The 17,547-nt window shown below is 50.7% G+C and overlaps 1 protein-coding gene across 19 annotated transcripts in view; it reads right to left on the bottom strand.

Annotated features, from left to right (window-relative positions):
- NFASC (neurofascin) overlaps positions 1–17,547 on the bottom strand; it is an 86,668-nt gene that overhangs the window by 6,887 nt on the left and 62,234 nt on the right. For 9 of the 19 annotated variants that reach the window (XM_077190619.1, XM_077190626.1, XM_077190620.1 and 6 more), the window contains 4 exons: positions 14,588–14,704; positions 12,668–12,823; positions 7,153–7,284; positions 5,554–5,623 (listed from right to left, as the gene is read on the bottom strand). In XM_077190619.1, coding sequence (XP_077046734.1) covers positions 5,554–5,623; positions 7,153–7,284; positions 12,668–12,823; positions 14,588–14,704 — 475 coding nt within the window. Of the gene's footprint in view, positions 1–5,553; positions 5,624–7,152; positions 7,285–12,667; positions 12,824–14,587; positions 14,705–17,547 lie in introns of those variants that run through there. The other 10 variants (XM_077190623.1, XM_077190628.1, XM_077190629.1 and 7 more) reach the window with 2 other exon arrangements.

The raw sequence follows: 17,547 nt of genomic DNA, 5'->3' as shown, positions 1-17,547 counted from the left end.
TTGCTCTCGGTTTCTTTCCCTCAATTTCTTAACTTTAATTTCTCTCTCTCTCGATTTCTTACTCTCAGTTTCTAAATCTCAAGTTTTTAACCTCAGTTCATTGATCTCAGTTTCTCACTCTTGGTTTCTGAATCTCAATTTCTAAATCTCAGGTTTTCAACCTTGATTCCTTGCCCTAGATTTCTTAACCTCAGTACTCCACCCAAAACTTGGATCCATGGGGCTGGATGAACATCAGGAATGTTTTTCCCTTGGATTCTTTCTCTCTCAGAGTTTTAGCCCCCCTTGCTAACCTGGTTGAGTGGTTTGTTCCCAGATTTCCTTGAGAAAACACAGTTTTTCCTTGGAAAAAAAACCACATTTTTTTTTCTCGGAAAACATTGTTTTACCTTGAAAAAAAAAGCAGTTTTTTCTTGAAAAAACAGTTCCCCTTGAAAAATCGCATTTTTTCTTGAAAACAGAGCTTTTCCTTGAAAAAATGCAGTTTTTCCTTGAAAAAATGCAGTTTTTTTCTTGGAAACCACAGTTTTTCCTTGGAAAAAACCACGTGCAATGGGGAGCATTGCGAGGGGACACTTTTAGGATGCCAAGTTTTGTGCAGCTTCCAAAACTCCTGGGAATTTCCCTTTCCCAGTTTATTTCTGGGCGTTTTTCCTTGCTTGGTCTGGGTTTTTCTCCTTTTCACTAAAAGCCAAGTCACTTAAAAATAAAGAGTTTGACCCAAAAGAGAAAAATACTACTTTAAAGAATTCCTTTTAACCAAAATCTAACCAGGGAAAAGCTATTTTCCCTTGGAGGGCCGGGATTGGTATCCCATAAATTGAGATATTTTGGGAAGGATGAGAGTGGATTGCTCTAAATTGATATAAAAATTAATTTTTATATCAACAGTTCCTTAGTTCATGCAAATTCTATCATGTTCCTGAAGATATCCCTGAAATATTTGTCCTCCCACCTCCATTCCTGTCTTTTTCCTGTTGTTTTTGTTTAGCTTGGGATCTGCCAGGCTCGCTCCACTCCATTCCTTTATTTTCCTTAAAATTGGTGAAAATTTAGGGATTTTGTTGGTTTTTTTTTGCACTTTGCTTGGGCTCTTGAGCAGGGCAAGGCATTAATTCTCCCTCATTCCATGGGATTAATTCTCCCTCATTCCATGGGATTCATCAGCTCCCTGAAGCGGGAGAGGAATTCGGGATCCCACCGCGCCTTTCCTTGGATCAGCGATTTGGGAATTCCATGATAACAAAACCCCAAGTATTTGACACTTCCTATTAACTTGGCATCACAACAACAACAAAAAAAATTAATTTGTTAGCTCTGGAAGCAGATTTTTTTGAGGGAAAAGGAGGAATAATTGAGTGAGGAAGCAGGACTGGTTAGAAAGCCCCAAAAACGCGGAGAGCGGCAAAACGCAGATCCTCAATTCCCAACGCCCCTTCCCAAACTTTGGGGGGGCAGCTCAAGCCAAATCCGGAGCTGGATCATCCCTAACTGAGGGGCTGCAGCACCGAATTCCCACTGGGAATGCATTCCCAGAGAATTCCTGTTGGTTTTACCTCTCTCCAGGACCGTTTATCCCGTTAGTGCGTTAGGAGGGAGCAGCGGTTTTCCGTCAGCTCCTGATGGGATCTAACCCGGTTAAAATGGATTTCTGGGAGTGCAGCTGAACCAGGTGTTAGTGCCCAGATGGGAACCACGTGGGAAACGCTCTCCTGAGTCCCATAAATCATCGGGAAGAAGGGGAGGCTGGAGCCGGAGGGAGGATTTTCAGGACTAAGAGTGGGCAGCTGGACAGGATCCAGCAGTTCTGGCTCATGTCCCTTGTCCCCATCCCCTGGGACGCACTTTTTCTTGGAAAACAACAGTTTTTCCTTGAAAAAACACAGTTTTCCCTTGAAAATCCAGTTTTCCCTCGAAAATCTACAGGTTTTTTCCTTGAAAAATCCCACGTGCATTCCCCAGTTCAGTCCTGCTCCACCAGGAGGGATCAGCAGCTGGAGCTGGGGGGCCTGGCTGGATTTGGGGGTACACCCAGCCCATGGAGCAACTCCAAGCAGGATCTGAGTCTCCAGAAGCCCCGAGGGCAGCGGGAATTAGAGGGATTTTGTTTAATGTGTTAGGCGGGGATGTGGGAAGGGGGACAGGGGAGTTTTGGCCGTGAAGAAATCAACAGGAGGAAGGAAGGAAGGAAAATAAAATTCCCAAAAAAGCAGAATGTGCCGGACTTCTGGCAGCACGAGGTCCTACCTTTCAAGAGACCTTCACGGTCCATGTGGATAGACCAGGTGAAAAGGAGGAGAAGGAATGGGAATAAAACAGAGAGAAGCAGAAAGAGCCTGATCAGAGAGAGAAATGAGGAGGTTCTGCATTCACAGGGGCAGTGCTACGACCCAAAAAATAAAAAAAAAACAGGAATTGTCGCCTCGTTATACCAAATGGAGCCGGGAGAGCCGTTCCAGGCGGGATCAGCCTCCTTGGAAGCCGTCCCAGCATGGAAAGGGCCATCCAAGAAGGGCTGGGTGGTGTCCAGGGGACAGTGGTGGCTCTGGGGAGCCGCGTGCAGGAGGACAGGGGTGGCTGGGTTCACCCCAGGGTCCTGCTGGGATTCCTTGGAATGGCCCTATGGATAAACCTGCAACTTCCCAGAGCTTTTCCAGAGCCTTCCTCCCTCACGAGGCTCCCGGGACAGTTCTGTGCCTGCTCAGATGTCCCCTCCTCAAGTGGCACTGCCTGCACTGTGTCACACGTGCCCTTTTCCTGGGAATCCTGACTGGGAATCCGGACCCTAAATCCCCTTTCCTGGCATCCAGGAGCTTCCAGCCGCCTCCCCAGGGGCAGCACGGAACATTTGGTATAATGAGGCACCGGTGCTGGCATGGAACATTGTCCATGGATAATGGTCCTGGCCTGGGAAGGAGCTTCCCTGCTTGGGAACACCATTATCCCGGGATTGGAGCAGAGATGTGACGGGATTTTGGGATGAGGAGCACGGAGAGTGGCATGCACGGGGCGCTGGGCACGTGAGGGTGACGAGGGCACAGCAGCCATGCCATGGGGAGGAGGGGGCGGGAGCCGGGATGGGCTCAGTTCCTGCCCTTCCCTGAAATCCTAAACGCTGCCCCTCCCGGAGCCCGGCCCCGCAATCAGCCCCGAGCTCCATCAGCCAGCAGCTCCAGGCTTCACCTTCCCTTCTGCCTCCCGGAGGGAAACCTCCTGGAATTCTCCCAGCAATCCTGGTGTTCCTCAGGAGGAGGGGGCAAAGCTGGGGGGGGGGTTTTGGGTTGTAGGATTTATTTTTTATCATTCTTATTAGATTGGGTTTTTCCCCCCCTTTATTTAGTCCATAATACTCCATGGACTCCATCCCAGAGTTTTACTGTCCTCCTTTTATTGTTCTTCCACTGGCTCCTGCCTTTCCCTTCGGAAATTTTGGGAATGGGGTTGTCCATAAAAGCCAGAGCTCCAGCTGAGCAGAAGGATAAAGGATTCACCCCAATCCTTCCCCTTGCCCGGAAGGACACGGCCCTTGGACGGTGCCAGGGGATTTCTGCCAGCCATTCCAAGAGTTTGTGTTCCCTTTGGAGTGGGAAGGTGCCTGGCCATGGATTTGCCTCAGGAATGGTGGATGTGATCTCCCTCTGTGGGCTCTGGAAAAGCAGAGCTGGGAAATCCGGGAGTGCTGCCAGAAGCTCGGCCTGTGGGAATCCCTGTGGGAATCCCTGTGGGAATCCCTGTGGGAATGGGGGGTTCAGGCTTCCCACAAACCACCCCACAAATCTGGGAAGCACAAAGCTCCCTTTCCTGCCTGGAATCACCATTTGGGGCCAGGCTCTGTCCTGGTTATGGCTCATTCCCATGCCAGGAGTGCTCCATAAAATCCTGCCTTGGCCCCAAAACCTGCAGCAGGACCAGGCTGGGCTCCTTCCTCCTCTGCTGTTTTCCCTGTCCCAGCCTGGAATCCGAAGGGAGCATCCCAAAAATTCACAGGAGGAGTTTTTGGCCACCCCTGGAAGCACTGAGTGGCAGGGAGGGGAGGAAGGTGTTGGCCCTGGGTGTTGTTTAGGACATTTCGGGATGTCAGCCTTTCCCTACAACATCCTGCTTGCATTCCATGTTTTTTTGGACTCTGGGGAGCTTCATGAAATCCTCTGGAATAAAAAAATCCCTCTGAAATGGAGTTTCTGTGCCTCTGATGAAATTAATGCAATCCCTGGTTCTGTTCCATTTCTGTTCCTGATTCATTTATTTCCCCTAAATCCTCTGGCAGAATCCGTTCTTACTCCTTCCCTTCCTGAATCCCAAACCCATTCTTCCCATGCTGGGAATAACATGGGATTAAAATCAACCCCTGGTTGAAAGGAGGAGGAAAAATTCCCACCGGGTTTTGGCTCCAGCTCAGGTGGAAAAAGGAATTTTAATTCTTTAAAGAATTGGAATTAAAATGTCCCAAATCCCCTCAGCTGCTGGGTGAGCCCTGACAGCAGAACCTGGATTGCAGAGAACTGGGAATGCTTGGGAAGCTCCTGTCCCTTTCTGACACATCCCAGGAGTTTTCCTGGAGGGAAAAAGGCTCTGCTGCTCTTTAGGGGTGACATTTGCGTGCAAAGAGCGGGATGGAGCCGGGGCAGTCGGGGAGGTTCTGTCTCAATCCCTGCTGGAGCCCTCAGGGGGTTTTGAGGGATTTTATGGGGCTGGAGCACAGGCAGACCCCAAATCATTCCCCTTTCCTGCTTCCAGGGCTGATCCCTACAGAGTTTGGGGCATTTCTCCCATGGATGTTCCTTTATGGGAAGGACATTAAGGGGCTGAGCTATGGGGTGAGACTGCAGAAATACCCTCAGGCTGCTACAAAATTGGGGGGTTTGGGGTGGTTTGGGGGGTTTTGCTTGCCAGGAGTTCTATTAAGGTTGTTCTGCTCCTGGTGGGAGCTGATCCCAGAATCCCAGTTCTGCTCAGCCTGACCCCAATGGAATTTTGGGCATTTCTCCCACGGATCCTCCTTAGGGTGCTTCAGAAATACCCTCAGGCTGCCACAAAGTTTGGGATTTTGGGGTGATTTTTGGGATTTTTTTGTGTCAGAAGTTCCATTAATGTTGCTCTGCTCCTGATGGGGGCTTGTCCTGGGGAGCTGATCCCAGAATCCCAGCTCTGCCCAGCCTGATCCCAACAGAACTTTGGACGTTTCTCCTTTAGGATACTCCAGAAATACCCTCAGGCCAGGCTGCTACGGACTCCGGGTTTTTGGGGTGATTTTGGGGGATTTTATGTGTCAGAAGTTCCGTTAAGGTTGGTTTACTCCTGCTGGGAGCTGTCCAAGGTCCCTGATCCCAGAATCCCAGGAAGAGGAGGTGGAACCCCACAGCCTGGCAGCGCCTGGAGTCGTTTCCTTCGGGAATTACAGCGGGAAGGCGGCAGGAGGAGGAAAGGGGGGGGGACACAGGGATCGTTCCGGGGGGGATCTGTGGCACCACAGGGTGGGGGAGGGGGCTGTGATGGCGGGGGAGGGGCTGATGGGGGGGGGAGGGGGGGGTCGGACATTCCATGGGGTCCTACCTGTAGTCGAAGGATCCGTCCTCCACGTTCTTGTCCTCAGGATTGAGGTGCTCGTCCTTGTTGTCCCGCACTGCGAAAGGAGCAGAGCCCCCACCCCAGTTAAACCAGTGAGGACTGAAGGGTCTGGGAATGGGGAGGAGCTGGGGAAGGGTCCTGGGAGGGGTCCCTGAGGGGGAGGAGCTCGGAGAGGTGAAAACTGCACCCGGGGAGAGCTCGGAAAGGGTTACAAAGGGGTTACGAAGGGGTTACAAGGGGTTACAAAAGGGTTACAAAGGGGTTACAAAGGGGTTGCAAAGGGTTTGTAAAGTGAAAGAAAAGGGTCTGCGAAGGGTTTGTGAGGGGTTTAAAAAGGGTTACAAAGGGATTGCCCTCACCTGGGTATTTCCCAGGACTGGATGATCCCCAAGGATCTTGGACCTGTTTAACCCTTGGGAATGGCCATTCCCACCTCTCACCTGGATATTTCCCAGGACTGGATGATTCCCAAGAACCTTGGACCTGTTTAACCCTCAGGAATGGCCAGTCCAAGCTCTCACCTGGATATTCCCCACCACTGGATGATGCCACATCCATTTACATTTTGGGATTTCCCATTCCCACTTTTACCTGGATATTCTCCACCACTGGATTATGACACACCCGTTTAAATTTTGGGATTTCCCATTCCCACTTTTACCTGGATATTCTCCACCACTGGACAATCCGCAAAGGTCTTGGACCAGTTTAGCTCTTGGGAATGGCCATTCCAAGCTCTCACTTGGATATTCCCCACCTCTGGCTTCACCCTCAGAATCCTGGACCTGCTGAAACCTTGGGAATGGCCATTCCAAGCTCTCACCTGGATATTCCCCACCACTGGATGATGCCACACCCATTTAAATTTTGGGATTTCCCATTCCAAGCTCTCACCAGGATATTCTCCACCACTGGATGATCCCCAAGGATCTTGGACCTGTTTAACCCTTGGGAATGGTCATTCCCACTCTCACCTGGATATTCCCCACCACTGGATTATGACACACCCATTTAAATTTTGGGATTTCCCATTCCCACTCTCACCAGGATATTCTCCACAACTGGATGATCCCCAAGGATCCAGGCCCTTTGTTTAACCCTTGGGAATGGCCATTCCAAGCTCTCACCTGGATATTCACCACCACTGGATGATGCCACACCTGTTTAAATTTTGGGATTTCCCATTCCCACTCTCACCAGGATATTCTCCACCACCACTGGATGATCCCCAAGGATCCAGGCCCTGTTTAACCCTTGGGAATGGCCATTCCAAGCTCTCACCTGGATATTCACCACTGGATGATGCCACACCTGTTTAAGTTTCGGGATTTCCCATTCCAAGCTCTCACCTGGATATTCCCCACCACTGGATGATGCCACACCCATTTACATTTTGGGATTTCCCATTCCCACTCTCACCAGGATATTCTCCACCACCACTGGATGATCCCCAAGGATCCAGGCCCTGTTTAACCCTTGGGAATGGCCATTCCAAGCTCTCACCTGGGTATTCCCCACCACGGGATGACCCCCAAGAAAACCCAGACCGACTGAAATTCTGGGAATGGCCATTCCCATGCTCACCTGGGTACTTCCCGCCGCGGCTCCTCTTGATGAAGCAGACGATGAGGAGGATGAGCACCAGGAGGGCGATGGCGCACATGAGGCCGATGAACCAGCCCTGCGTGGCGATGTCCACTTGGTTCTTGGTGTAGGCTGCGGGAAAAAAGGGGGAAAATATTCCTAAGGGATGGAGCAAACCGTGCAAGGAACGCAGGAAGAGGAATTCAGGGCGCTGGTTCAGGAATTTTCTTTAGTTTGGGTGCGTCTGGGTGTGTGCTTGAGGTTGCATCGCGGGGATTTGTTGGTTTTTGGTGTTTTTTGGTGGTTTCTTGGTGGTTTTTGGGGCTTTATTGGTGGGTTTTTGTGGGATTTTCTGGTGTTTTCTTGGTGGTTTTTGATGCTTTATTGGTCATTTTTTGGTGGGATTTTGTGGTGTTCTCTTGGTGTTTCTTTGGGGTTTTTGTGGAGTTTTTGGTGGTTTTTCCACAATGTTTTGGTTGGTTTTGGTGTTTTATTGGTGTTTTTTGATTATTTCTTTTCTGTGTTTTTTGGGGGCTTTTGGGTGTATTTTGGTGGGCTTTCGGTATCTTTTTGGTGATGTTTTTTCATGGTTTGTTTTTCCTTTTATGGTGGAAAATAAAATCAGCTTTATCAGGAACCACAAACAGTGAAGGGGCCCAACAGAAAGGAAAATCCGGGAAAAGGGAATTGCAAAAAAAAAAAAGGGCAAAGGAAGCTGGAGAAGGAATTTGATGGAATTTGCTGCATCTGAAAACGGCCCTGGGTGCAGGAAGATCCAAGAGGAACATTCCCAAGTCCTGCTGCCCAGGGATTTTGGGCAGCACCGCTGGATCAGGGAATTGCTGAGTTCTGAGGGTTCATTGGAAGCCTTGAACTGGGATGAACTGGGATGAATGTGGATGAACTGGGATGAACTGGGATGAACTGGGATGAACTGGTGTCCCTGCAGAGGTGACAGAGGTGGCTCTTCTGCCACCACCACCCAGCTCCTGCTGCTTCTGGTGGTGACCAAGGGTCTCAGGGCTGGGAGGGCCTGGTGGAAGCGCCCCAAGATCTGGGAACAGGTGGGAATTCCTTGAAATGCCACGGATCCAACCCTGGCGTCCAGGGATTTTGGGCAGCCCCAGTGGATCAGGGAATCGCTGAGCCCAGGGGGTTCATTGGCAACCTTGAACTGGGATGAACTGGGATGAACTGGGATGAACTGGAGCACAGAGGGCCCTGATAGCTCCGAGTGTTTTCTCCTGGAGCAAATTCCCGCTTCCAGCTCCTTCCCAAGGCTCCTGCCTGTTTATAGGATTAATTCCAAGCCCGTTCCCATCCTCCAGCTCCTGTGTCCTCCCTGCCATTCCCCGACTCCCGGCTCGTGGCTCTCCCACACGGTCAGACAGACAAATCCATGGCCTAAAAATAGCTCCAAGGCTGCCTTTTCCAGCCTCTCCTTGGAATTCAGCGAGGCAGAGGAGAAAATAACCTTCAGCAGGGCGGAGGGGCTGGGTTTATCCAAGCTGAGGGAAAACCGAGGCGTTCCCCGTGGGAATGTGGGAGAACCAGGGTGGCTGGGATGGGGTTGGGAATGGAGATGGGCAGGAGATCCTGAAAATTCCTGAAAATCTGGTGAGGAGAAAGAGGGATAAAGAAAGCAGGGAGCAGCCCTCCCTTAATGTGTTCAGAGAGGAAGGATCTTGGAAGAGAGGCAGCAAAGGGAAAAATGGGTTGGATTTGGAAAAATTCCAAACCCACAAAATTCAGGGGATCAAACTGTGCTTGTTCCATTGGAACTGAGGCCAAGAGGAGAAGCGCTTTCCTGGGGATGAAATGCAGGGAATTGCAGGTGAACCATGACAAGGAAATTCAGATTAAAGAGGAGAATGACATGAAGGAGAATCTCTGGTCAGGAAGTGATGCTGAACCCGGAATGTTTTGTGGATTTTTGGGCAGCACTGAGAGGGGAAGGAGCTGCCTGATGGTTCCTCTGACTCCAACACTGTCAAATCCCACATTTCCTCAATCCCAGCCTGAATCCCGGAATCCTCAAGGATGTGCATTTAGATGGGGAGAATGAGCTGATGACAAAGAAATGGATTCAAAAATCCGAGTGCCGGGGAAGGGAAGGGGAAGGAAGCTCTGCTGGAAAGCTTGGAGAGGGAAAAATTCCATGAACGGCGATGGGACGGGATTTTTCCAGGGAGAAACAAGGAGGTCTTCAAAATACGAAATTCCAGAGAAGCCTGAGAGGTGGGATGGGGGTTGGAGCTGGGTTTGGAAAGGAGGATTTTAAACCCTGAGTCCCAAGGAGATCTCACAGGAGGATGGGAGCATAAAAAGGGTGATAAATCCATCCTTGCTAAAAAAGGGGGATAAATCCATCCTTGCTAAAAAGGGGGGATAAATCCACCCTTCCTAAAAAAAGGGGGGATAAATCCATCCTTCCTAAAAAAGGGGGGGATAAATCCATCCTTCCCAAAAAAGGGGGGATAAATCCACCCTTCCCAAAAAAGCAACACTTGAGGACCAAATCAAAGTCCCTGCAAAGATGGATTTGGAGTAAACGAGGGACTGTCAGGAAGGAAGGTTTGAAGCCTGTGGCTGTCCCAGGGGATTTTGTGATTTTGCTTTAAGGTGAGGCCAACCTCGAGGGAAAATGGAAAGAAGCTGCAGAATATGACAGGTCCTGATTGGAATTGCAGCTGCAGAGCCTTTTTAAAAAATAATTAATGATAATTTCGTGGCAGAATATTCGTTAGCTCAGAGTCATCATTGACGTGTCAGGAGCAGAGCTCAGCTCCACCGAGTTTTTTCCTGGATTGCAAAAGAGATCTTTGGGTGTGAAAAGTCCCCTCTGGCTCCAGCCCTGTGTGATCCTATTCCCAGAATCTCAGGATCACTGAGGCTGGAAAATCCCTGTGGGATCATCGAGTCCAGGCTGTGCCCGATCCCCACCCTGAGCACTCAGTGCCACCTCCAGGTGACACCTCCAGGGATGGGCGCTCCAAACCCCCCTGGGCAGCCCCTTCCAGCCCTTCCCATGAGGAAATTCCTGCTGGTGTCCAACCTGAGCCTCCCCAGCCCAGCCTGAGGCCGTTCCCTCTCCTCCTGTCCCTGTTCCCTGGGATAAGATCCCAAATCCCCCCGGCTGTCCCCTCCTGGCAGGGAGTTGTGCAGAGCCAGAAATTCCCCCTGAGCCTCCTTTGCTCCAGGCTGAGCCCCTGCCCAGCTCCCTCAGGACTCTCCAAACCCTGCCCAGCTCCCTCAGGACTCTTCAAACCCTTCCCAGTTCCAAACCCTTCCCTGGACACTCTTCCCAGTGTTTGGACAAGCTAAGAAACCCATTTATGTATTTATCTATTTAAAATTTAGCAGCCCTCCTTCTCTGCTCCGCTATTTTTGTCATTTCCAAGTGCCCTTTGCTCCTGGGAGGAATTTTTTTTTGGCTTAATGAGCTGCCAGTTAATCAGGAATGAAATCAGAGCTCAGCCTCCTGCAGGGGAGTATTTCTTATTTATCTGCCCTCAGCCTGAAGAAACCTTTGGAACAATAATTTACAAGATATGAAAAAAAAAAAACCCCAAAAACCCCTAAAACTGCTCAGTTCCTTTTTATCCAAAGCATTCCCAATGCCACAGGATTGTCAGCAGGGGTCTGGCACTTGTGTCAGCAGCATCCAGCCAGGAGAGAAATGGATGTGGAGCGTTTATTCCTGCAGGGAAGGCGACAGCTCCGTGCATCCCACCGGGCTCAGGTCAGCACCAGCCTCAATCCCAGGGATAAAGGTGGCTCCATCCCTTATTCTCCATGAAAATATCAGTAGGAACCTCTCAATTATGGAAAATATATGCAGTCTTCCCAGCAGGAATTGGCCAAGGATATTGTGCCTTTTTTTTTGCTGTTTTTTTAATGATGCCCGGCCACTTGCTGTCACCTCCATCACCCCACGGATCCCAAATGGGGGGGAAAGCAGGGGAGGAAGGAAAAGAGGCGGGTCCAGGTTGGGATTGGTTTTCCAGAGGGATAAAATGGTTATTCAGAGGGATAAAATTGTTATCCATAGGGATAACTCCCATGGGAGGGAGGGAGCTGACGGAGATTTTGGACTGAGGGAAAGATCTGGAAACAAAATCGGGGATTTAACTCAAAACTGGGGCTGTGCTGGGAGGGATCTGGGTCCAAAATCAGCTCTAATGGGACCAGAATATTCCAGGGGCTGCTGTGCCATGGATTTGCTCAGTCCTGGAGCAGTCTGGGGACAGTTTGGGATATCAGCATTGAGCAGGGTTGGACACTCCAGAACCACCTGGATGTGGCACCTGGGGACATGGTGGCCTTGGCAGTGCCAGGGAATGGTGGGATTCGATGGTGGCAGAGGCTTTTCCAATGTTAATTCCATGGAACACCAGCAGCCACTGGGAGTTACCCACTGATATTCCAGATTTTCTGACCATTTTGGCTGCGCACAGGGGGTGTGGGGAGCTGTGCTCCCCAATTCCCACAGCTCTGTCTCTTTGAGATTCCCATTTCCCTTCTGCCATTCCTGGCAGGGCCTGGAAATTGCCAGAGCTTCCCGTCCCACAGCTGGAGCCGAGCAAAACCGTTTTAATTCCTTGGAAATCCCCACCTCTACCTAGGACACTCTCAGGGAGGCTGCTGCAGTATTTCCTGCTCCGTGGAATTCCAGCAGAGTGGAATTGACAGGAGCTGTGCGCAGATCCCTTAGGAAAAGCCCTGGGTGGATACAAAGGGATTTAGGGATTTTGGATTTACTGGGAATCCTCAGCAGCAGCAGAGTTTTACACACACACACAAAGATCCTGTGGGACAAAGGAGGGAGTGTCTGTAGCCGGGTGGGAAATGGGGGAATCCACAACCAGGAAAATGCGGAAACCACACGGAGACAAAGCCTGGAAAATTCCACACAAAGTGCCAGAGGAAATGTCCCAGGAGTATGGAAATCTCTAGGGACACTCCTGTGCCAACACCACATTCCCACTCCCACTGCGTCCCATCAGTGACACCTCACTGTCCCCCAGAGTCCCAATGGGCACCAAGGGGCCGCAAGCAGAGGCTGTGACAACGTGAATGCGCTCTCCTCCCTTTCCTTCATTCCAAGGAATCCCCATCCCAAGGATCCCTAGACCAAGGAATCCTCATCCAAAGGATCCCCATGACGAGGGATCCCCATCTGAAGCATCCCCATCCAAAAGATCCCCATCCAGATGATCCCCATCCAGAGGATCGCCATCATGAGGGATGCCCATCCAAAGGGATCCCCATCCAAAGGGATCCCCATTCAAAGGGATCCCCATTCAAAGGGATCCCCATTCAAAGGGATCTCCGTCCCTTCCTGGGATACTCATCCTCCATGCAACGCCAAGCAATCCCTGAGTTGAGGGCGGTGGGATGAGGGATTTCCATGCAGCCATGGCCAAAGCACCATGGGGATGGCGGGGCCATGCCGGGGCCATGCTGGGGACACGCTGGGGACACTCTGGGGACACGCGGCCGACGCCTGTCTCACCTGAGCTGGTGGTAAAGGTAATGTACGAGTGCTCGCTGGGGTGGGACCATATGGGGAACACCCACAGCTTGTACATCATCCCCGGCGTCAGATCCGCCAGCTGCACCGAGGACGGGCCCTGAGCCTTAACGGGGATTGATTTCTCTGTCTTGTTACCTGGGGAACAGAAACCGCACATCAAACCCTGCCCGGACACCCCGCGGGGACACCGGGGACACTGCGGCCCAGGCGCGGGGCTGGCCCTGGGGCTGGCCAGGAGTGACACGGCTCCCGGGGCAGGGAGCTGCTGTTTGGGGTCGGTACTGACACAAGGAGCTGCTGGTTTGGGGTTGGTACTGAGACAAGGAGCTGCTGGTTTGGGGTCAGTATTGAGACAAGGAGCTGCTGGTTTGGGGTAATTTCCTGAGCCAAGGAGCTGCTGGTTTGGGGTCAGTATTGAGACAAGGAACTTCTGGCTTGGGGTCATTTCCCAAGCCAAGGAACATCTGGTTTGAGGTTGATGCCAAAGCCAAGGAGCTGCTGGTTTGGGGTCACTACCCTGGGGACAAGGAGCTGCTGGTTTGGGGTCAGTATCGAGACAAAGAGCTGTTGGTTTGGGGTCACTACCCTGGGGACAAGGAGCTGCTGGTTTGGGGTCATTTCCTGAGCCAAGGAACCTCTGGTTTGAGGTTGATGCCAAAGCCAAGGAGCTGCTGTTTGGGGTTGGTACTGAGCCAAGGAGCTGCTGGTTTGGGGTCATTTCCTGAGCCAGGGAACTGCTGGTTTGGGGTCGTGATATTGCAGACAAGGTGCTGTGAAATCCCTGGGATTGAGTGGGAATAATGTGGCCCTGGGGACAAGGTGCTGCTGATTTGGGGTCATTATTCTGGGGACAAGGAGCTGCTGACTTGGGATCTTTCCCTGAGCCAAGGAACTGCTGGACTGGGGTCACTGCCCTGGGGACAAGGAGCTGCTGGGGTCGTTACCCACTGAGAATTGTGGCTTTGAGGTTTTGTTCCTTCCAATGCCACCAAAAAGGGGTGGACTACCACAGCTGTCCAGAAAGGGCTGAAATCTTCAATATTTCCTCCCTCAGCCAAATTCTGGAGAGAGAATCCCAAGGGATTGATGCTGCTGCATGGATTCAGCACCTGGGCTTGCTCCTTGTGCTTCCCAGTGACTGGGAAAATACAGGGGTGGGTTGGGAGCTGGGATATTTGGGATTTAGGGCCTGGCAAGCTCATGCATATCCCGAAATATGGGAATTTTGGAGGCCAGGCACTGCTTTGCACAGGGAATTGTTTCAAGGACGATTCAAGGTCATCTCCTAAGGGAAGCTGGAATGGCAGGAGGGGTTCCTGCCTGGAATTACAATTTTCAGGGATTCCAGACACCAGCACAGCAGCGGACGCGAGGGCTGGGAAATAAACTCAGGGATGAGCAGCAGCCGGCACTGCCTCTCCAGAAACCCCAAACCAACCAACAAGACAAAAACCTCTCCCTAAACCGGCACCAAGCCCAGAGACCCCGGCTCTGCTTCCAGCCCGGGACGGAGCCGTACAACGCTAAGGAGCACCGAGGAGGAGGTTTGGGATCTTAGAGGATTCTGCCAACTCCAGGTTCAGGAATCCCGTCTTCCAAATTCCCATCAATTTCATTTTCCTCCCTGTTTTCTCCATCTCCTCCCATTGACCTCGACATTCCCAAAGATCATCAAACCCCACGGCCGTCGGCGCACGGAGAGGGAACCCCTGGAGAACCACCTCTGATCCACCCCAACCGCCACAACCACCGTGTTTTTCCCCCCTCTGGGTTTTTGTTTTTTTTTTTTTCCAAGCTGGCCATGGAATCATGGAATTAAATCCAAGGAAAGGGCGGGAGCTGGCAGGATCTCTAAGGGCAGAGCCACCCCGTAGAGTCCCCACGCGATCTGATGCTTACTGGTGATATACTTAACCACAAAGTCAGTTCCTGCCGAGAAATTGTGGCTCCAGGTGATGTTTGCCCAGTTACTGTTTGCCATGGCTCTGATGTCCCATATGGACGATCCATTGGCGGCTGGGGGACAGGTTAGAACACGAGTTAGTCTTTAGTGGGGTTAGGCCAGGCTCAGAGGTCAAAGCTGGTGAAAATCTCGAAAACCTGACAGAAACCCTACAAAAACCCTACAAAACCTCAAAAAAACGTAACAAAATGGTAGAAAAGCCTTATAAAGCCTCAAAAAACCATTAAGAAACTGTCCCGAAACCTTGTAAAACCTCAAAAATTTAAAAAACTGTACAAAAACTGTATAAAATGTCATAAAAACACATAAACATCATAAAAACTTCACAAAAAGCTTCGAAAGCCCTACAAACACCTCACAAAAGATGTCACGAAATCCTTACAAAAACCTCACAAATCCTTACGAAATTAATAAAAAAGACCTTACAAAAACATTGTGAAACCTCATGAAAACACACAAGCATCGTAAAAACCTTTAAAAACCTTACAAAATCCTCACAAAAACCTTACAGAAGCCCCGCAAAAATCATAAAAAAGCCTTTCAAAATCCTCACAAAATCCTTACAAAAACCTTTCAGAACCCTTTCAAAATCATGACATAAACCTGAAGCGAACACTTTGGTCTCAGCCTAAGCACGAACAAACCTCAGCCTAAGGCTGGATCGATTCTTCCCAGGGTTCCCAACATTTTTAGGGAATTTTCGTGGGCGTTTAAACCCAGCAGCACTCGGCTCATCCTGGGATTCCTCCGGGGCACATCCCCGAGGATCTGGGCCAGCGGGGAAACCTCATCTGGGAATCCCTGCATGGGTGAGCACGGATCCAGTGCTGGGAGTGGCAGGGAATTGTCACCTCCCCGTGGCCCTAGTGGGACAATGAGGCCGCTCGTGTGCGGGGTTGAGGTTAAGGGGTCTCGATGTTGCTCGGGATGAGTCCTGTCCCTACAGAAGTGGGAGCCAAGCCCACACTTCAGCGGGGCTTTAAGGGACAGCAGAGAAGTGACACCTTGGGGTTTTGCTGTCATTTTTCCTCGAGGTGTTTCAGTGTTTTGATGCCATAAATCTGGGATTGACAGCCACAATCCCAAGGAAAAAGTCAATTTTGGGGTTTTTAGGGCACTGCAAGGACCTGGTGCTGTGGGGTGACCTGGAATCCCTGAAATCCCAGCCTGGCTTGGATGGGGGACACTGGAGGCTCCTCATTTCCTCCTGTCCTCTTTCCCTGCTCTGCACTCTGCAAATCCCCCCTGCAGAAAGTCTTGGTGGCTTTAAAGCATTTTATGCTGATTTTATGCAAAAAAATAGAGAAATGGCTTTGAACTCAGTCATGGAATCATCCCAGACTCATTTGAGCAGGAAGGGACCCTAAAACTCTTCTCATTCCACCCCCAATCCACATTTTCCACTATCCCAGGCTGCTCCAAACCCCCATCCAAGTTTTTAATGCAGATTTCATTCCCTTCTTAGCTCAATTAATTTTTTTAACAACTCTAATTACTTATAAACCACCAATTCCGTTATCCTGGCATTTCAACCCCTGATAGATAAATCCTTCCAGATTTATCCCTTGAACACATCCAGGAGGGAAGATTTCCCCACCAGAGCTGAGTTTGTTTCTCCTGATGGTGCGAGAAGACCCGGGGAGCGCCTGGCGCAGGGAAGGCGCTGAACTCCCACCCTTCCCCGCGATTCCCGCGGGCTCCGGCAGCGCAGGGAGCAGCGGGATAAACCCAAGGACTCGGATAAATCCTGACAGGTCTCCGTGCTAACGAGCTGAGGTGCTAAATCCGAGCTGACATCTCCTGCAGCAGAACCAGAACCCGTTTGTAACAGCCCTGAGCACCACCGCATCGCACTTTGGGGGGAATTTTGTAGGGTTTTCAAACCCAAACCGCATCCGGCATCACCACACCCCCAGCGGGGCTGGGCCGTTCCCTGGCGGCCTGGAACTCTCCAAATTCCCACTCGTACTCCCGGATTCCACAGCATCCTCCAAGTTCTTATTTATACACCCAGAGGTTCCTACAGAGCCCTCCAAATTCCAACTTGATTCCAGATTCCACAGAACCCTCCAAATTCTTATTTATACACCCGGATTCTACAGAACTCTCCAAATTCTCACTGATGCACCCGGGTTCTACAGAACCCTCCAAATTCCAGCTTCGTTCCAGATTCCACAGAACCCTCCAAATTCCCACTGGTACTCCCAGATTCCACAGAACCCTCCAAATTCCAATTTGTACACTCAGATTCTGCATAACCTTCCAAATTCCTACTTGTACACCCAGATCCCACAGAACCCTCCAAATTCCAACTTGATTCCAGATTCCACAGAACCCTCCAAATTCTTATTTATACACCCAGATTCCACAGAACCCTCCAAATTCCAACTTGATTCCAGATTCCACAGGACCCTCCAAATTCTTATTTATACACCCGGATTCTACAGGACCCTCCAAATTCCAACTTGTACACTCACATTCTACAAAACCCTCCGAATTCCCACTGTTACTTCCAGATTTCACAGAGCCCTCCAAATTCCCACTGGTACTCTCAGATTCCAAAGAACCCTCCAAAATCCCACTAATACACTCAGATTCCGCAGAACCCTCCAAATTCCAACTTGACTCCGGATTCCAAAGGACCTTCCAAATGCCAGCTGGTGCTCCCAGATTCTACAGAACCCTCCAAATTCCTGCTTGTACTCCCAGATTCCACAGAACCCTCCAAATTTCAACTTGCGCACTCCGATTCCGCAGAACCCTCCAGACCCCCACTCGTACACCCAGATTCCCATCCTGGGGCTCCAGGATGGCTCCAATTTCCCCGTCAGCCCAAGGAATCGAGGTGGGGAAGGGTCCCAGCAGGGTTAGAGAGGGGTTAGAGGAGAAGGAAAGC

Source organism: Agelaius phoeniceus, chromosome 25 (assembly GCF_051311805.1).
Source record: "Agelaius phoeniceus isolate bAgePho1 chromosome 25, bAgePho1.hap1, whole genome shotgun sequence".
Lineage (NCBI taxonomy): Eukaryota > Metazoa > Chordata > Aves > Passeriformes > Icteridae > Agelaius > Agelaius phoeniceus.
Note: the sequence above shows the minus strand (reverse complement) of the source record. Positions and strands in the feature narration are given on the sequence as shown.